The following is a 4661-nucleotide window of genomic DNA, read 5'->3' on the forward strand; positions in this document are numbered from 1 at the left end:
TCTGTGTGTGTGTGTGTGTGTGTGTGTGTGTGCGTGCGTGTGTGTGTGTGTGTGTGTGTTCGTTTGTTTGTCTGTATTTCTGTCATTTCTTCATTTTACTATCTATTATTTCTGCTCCTCTGTGTGTCTACCTACTATTTTGTTTTTCTAATTATGTGTGTCTCTCTCTCCCTCTCTCTTTCTCTCTCTCTCTCTCTTGTTCTCTCTCTCTCTCTCTTTCTCTTTCTCTCTCTGTATGCCTATCTTATTGTTTTATTTTCTTTCTCTTTATTTGCAAAAATACAAGAACTGCATTTCTTGATTATCAACAATTGACTTTCTTGTGACATTATACTTTGTGTTGCAGGCATTTCTTGCATCTTTGTACTCTGGATTGCTCTTACCAAAATCAAAAAAAGAAAGAAATAAAAAGAAAAAATGGCAGCTGTCCACAGGTACTGCCCTCACAATAAACAGAAAAGAGGGGAATAACCAGAGCTTATTCACAATACTCACAATCGCCAAGGGTGAAGAAGAAAAATATAATATACATTGTAATAATTAACTAAGATTAAAAAGACTAGCAGTTATTCAAGTAAGGACATTAGATATCATGATGCAGTTGCTGAAAGAAGTGAAGATGTGGCAACGGCGGTCAGTTGATGTAGATGTGGCAGCAGCGGTTTTGTTTTTCTTTTAAGCGACATGACGTCAGTACGGCCGCCAGACCTTAGTCTCTGGACTTCGCCCTGTTGAGGGTTTGACTGGCTGGAAGCTGGACTCCTTTGAGGCGAAGGAGGACGTCTTCGAGGGTGTGGAGGTCGAGTTCCGATGTTCTGGTGACGTTGAAGGTGGAGATGTGGGCGCGGGTGATGTGTCGTGCTTCTGGGGCTTTGTGAAGGCGCTGTGAGGAGAGGAAAGTCCTAAAATGTGGGGTTTAGTGGGTGAAGAAAAGGCTAAGGTCCTTGGCAGAAGCTGGAGGGTTGATGTGACTATTGAAGACTGGGTGCTGGAGGAAAGCGAGGAGGAGGAGGAGGAAGAGGAGGAAGAGGAGGAGGTGGTGGTGGTGACGGAGGAGGTGGTGGAGGAGGAGTGGGAGGTGCAGAGGCCTCCCACTTGACACCCACGACAGGTCCGGCAACGGTCTCTGTGCATATTGCCTGGAATGTCAACAAAAACAGATCGTTAGTGGTTTGCTAAGGAAAGTATAATTCATAAAAAATATAATTCATGGTGGTGGTAGTTAGAATGAAGATAATTTTTTTTTAAATTCAAACAAAGGACTAGAAACCTTTCGACAGCCATGCCAATCGCGTACTACTAGTGGAAAGTAAATTTTTACTAGCTTCATTCGCTATAATTACAAAAAGTATCAACAAATTTAATGAACAACTCAGTAAGTCTATGGGCGTAATTGGAAGCGTCTTGGTCCCACATTGACTTAGTTGTGGGTTCGAATCCCGCACTCCTCTCTGATCCCCAGCAGTGACTATTTGTTACATTCTCTAAAACGCATAATAGAGCAAAATTGATGGTTTCTGTCCTCAGTTACTCAACGCCCCCCTGGCGTAGACTCCTCACCTTTACCTTGAAGACCTCTTGAAGAAGAAGAAGAAGACTCACCTGCCAAATGAGATGAGTTTCTGAGATCGTCCAAGAGGGAACCGTTTCGAAGCGAGGCTGTGTGTCCAAGAGAGGGCGCCGAGAGGGGCAAGAGGGAGGGGCTTGAGGAGGCTGCCAGTGGCACAGTGCCACCCATCCCCAGGCTCATGCCCAGGCTGGCACCCATGCCCAGGCTGGACCCCAAGAGTCCATGTGTGCTTCTGAGGGCGTCGATCCAGCTGCCGTTGTTTGCTGAAGACAGGGAGGATTTGATAGAGATAAGGTGATAGAGATACATCCGTAAATAATAACTACAAAGTAACAATTCATAAATTTACTAAAAGTAAAAGAAAAGAACTGAAAATAAATTAATTAGATAAATAAGTAGATAAATGAATAAGTAAGTCAGTAAATAAATAAATATACAAATAAATAAACCAAAAAGGCTAATAATAGATAAATAAGTAAATAAAATTGAACAAAATAATATAAATAAAAAAAAACCAGCAAAATAGAAATTAGAGTATAAACATAAATAATATGAATGATTTAGAAAATTAAAATTTAGACAATCGAAACAAAATGAAATAAAGAATTAAAGAAACGCCGATAGAGGGAGAACAAAAATCCTTTTAATACACCTGTGATTACATTTATCTGTTCTGTATGAGTATGATATGCACGCATATATTCGTATGTAGTTTTTAAAGTGTGTGTGTATGTGTGTGTGTGTGTGTGTGTGTATGTGTGTGTGTGTGTACCTTTATATCATTCCATCATTTTTGGTTCTTAAGATTTTTTTTAAGAAGAATTCAAGAAAACATTAGCCTTTGAAAACTCAGTGTTCCTTGCTTATCCAGGGATGAACCAAAGCTATAGGTCAGTCAATATCCATAATTCTTAATAACTGCTTTCTTATTACTTCATTTACTTATTCTTTCATGGGTTTTATTGGTTTTCATATTAATTTATTAGATTACTTCTTTACATAGATATATCCACTTTTTATTTCTTTGTCTTGTTATAGGGTAAATGGTTGCCTACCGAAATCAATTTGGATTACGTTATAATGGATTGATTAAAGTATCTTTTGTGTTGTTCCTACTCGTAGCTTTCTTTTAGAAGAATAAATAGAAAATGGGATTAGGTAAGTTAACTTTCCACAGAAAACGGAGGGTGGGAGTATATATTTTTAGTCTGTCCCTCATTAAGTTCTCTTAATCATGTGCATGACATTGAGGTAATAAGCAAGAATAAATGAGAAATTCACAATAAGTAAATAAATAAATCGAAATATGTGTGAACCAATTTTTGTTTAATCTCCCAATGTCCTACGGACCCCATGCTGAGAGCTCCAGCTCTAGTCTGTCCAAATTATCTATATATTTATCTATTTATTAATCTATTTGTTTATCTATTTATTTATCTACTCATTTGTTTATTTCATTTGATCTTATTTTGTTTTATTTTGTTTTATTTTATCTTATTCTATTTTGCTTTTATTTTATTCTATTTTATCTTAATCTATTCTATTCTATTTCGTTTTATATCATCTTATTTCGTATATATCATTATTGTCATGGGTTTTCTTAGTTTAGAAGAGCCTGCAGTACCTCCAAGAAACTGAAGATCTTTAGCCGATGGGACGCTGCAGAAAGACCCAGCTGGTAGCCCAGAGTACTCAGCGGAGCGTCCAGCCAAGGTGAGCAATGGAAGGGGTACCCCCCAGCCTGGATATCCTGGAAAAGAAAACTGTTGGTTAGTTTCCAGCATCTGGTAGGAGGCTTAAGGTCTTTGGAAGTGAGGTTGTCACAGAAAGGTGAATGTAAGTTAGGGTGAAGTAAACTCCGGGTTAGTTTCCAGAATCGTCTTGTAGGTTCCCGGAGATCTCTGGAAGTGAAGACGTAACTGGAAGGTGGACGTAAGACGGTGAGAAGGAAGTTTCTGGTTAGTTTCCAGCAGCGCCTTGTAGGTCCCAAAAGATCTCTGGAAATGAAGACAATCCTGGAACGTGAATGTAAGATGGAGAAAAGAAAGCTTCTAGTAAGTTCCTGTAGGTCCCCAAAGGTATCTGGAAGTGAAGAAGTTGTATTTGAAGGTGAATGTAAGTTGGGGGAAAATAAAGCTTCTGGTTAGTTTCCAGCAGCGTCTACAAAGGTCTCTGGAAGTGAAGAAGTTGTCGCTGGAAGGTGAATGTAAGGTGAGGGAAAATAAAGCTTCTGGTTAGTTTCCAGCAGTGTCTACAAAGGTCTCTGGAAGTGAAGAAGTTGTCGCTGGAAGGTGAATGTAAAGTGAGGGAAAATAAGCTTCTGGTTAGTTTCCAGCAGCGTCTACAAAGGTCTCTGGAAGTGAAGAAGTTGTCGCTGGAAGGTGAATGTAAAGTAAGGGAAAATAAAGCTTCTGGTTAGTTTCCAGCAACGTCCACGAAGGTCTCTGGAAGTGAAGATGTCACTGGAAAATGGACGTAAGACGGGGAGAAAGAAGTTTGGGGTTAGTTGCTGAGGGGCTCGTCCAGAGGGGGTGAACATCATAGAGAGGGGAAAGTGAAAGATGATGGGAGGAAGGGACAGAAGAAGGGGAGGAAGGTAATTATGATATACATAAAGATAACAAGGGTATAAATGCGGTTAATAAGAATTTGAAATATGCAAACAGTTATATTAAGTACTATGGTAAGTCAAAAGACAGTTTATGTACACATGGATATACACATACTGTGCACACCTTTTATGTACATGAGTGGTCATGATACACACCATACAAACAAAATATACATCCACGCACATATACGCAAGCAATTATGTACGCACATACACAGGTACGCAAACACACACACACACACACACCACACACACACACACACACACACACACACACACACACACACACACACACACACACACCACACACACACACACACACACAACGAACATAAAATAGAAAATAGAAAAGAAAGAGTAAGAAGGGAATGAAAGAAAGAGTGGAATGAAAAGAGAAGAAAAATAAAGAATGAGAGAGAGAAATAAAACCGAGAAAAAAAATGTAGAAAGAAAGAGAGAAAAAAGAGAGAGAGGGAGAGT

At 39.2% G+C, this 4661-nt stretch overlaps 1 protein-coding gene across 1 annotated transcript in view; it reads right to left on the reverse strand.

Moving 5' to 3' along the window:
* Nucleotides 1-4661, reverse strand: part of LOC143017946 (uncharacterized) — a 7635-nt gene that overhangs the window by 13 nt on the left and 2961 nt on the right. The window contains exons 3-6 of the mRNA XM_076172984.1: nucleotides 3428-3567; nucleotides 3195-3320; nucleotides 1603-1833; nucleotides 1-1139 (exon numbers count right to left, since the gene is read on the reverse strand). The exon at nucleotides 1-1139 is cut by the window's left edge and continues 13 nt beyond it. Of these exons, the coding sequence (XP_076029099.1) occupies nucleotides 691-1139; nucleotides 1603-1833; nucleotides 3195-3320; nucleotides 3428-3567 (946 nt within the window). The 3' untranslated portion in view covers nucleotides 1-690. The remainder of the gene's footprint in view (nucleotides 1140-1602; nucleotides 1834-3194; nucleotides 3321-3427; nucleotides 3568-4661) is intronic.

The sequence above is a fragment of the Oratosquilla oratoria genome, chromosome 33 (assembly GCF_046742065.1).
Source record: "Oratosquilla oratoria isolate Oo_2021 chromosome 33, ASM4674206v1, whole genome shotgun sequence".
Classification (NCBI taxonomy): domain Eukaryota; kingdom Metazoa; phylum Arthropoda; class Malacostraca; order Stomatopoda; family Squillidae; genus Oratosquilla; species Oratosquilla oratoria.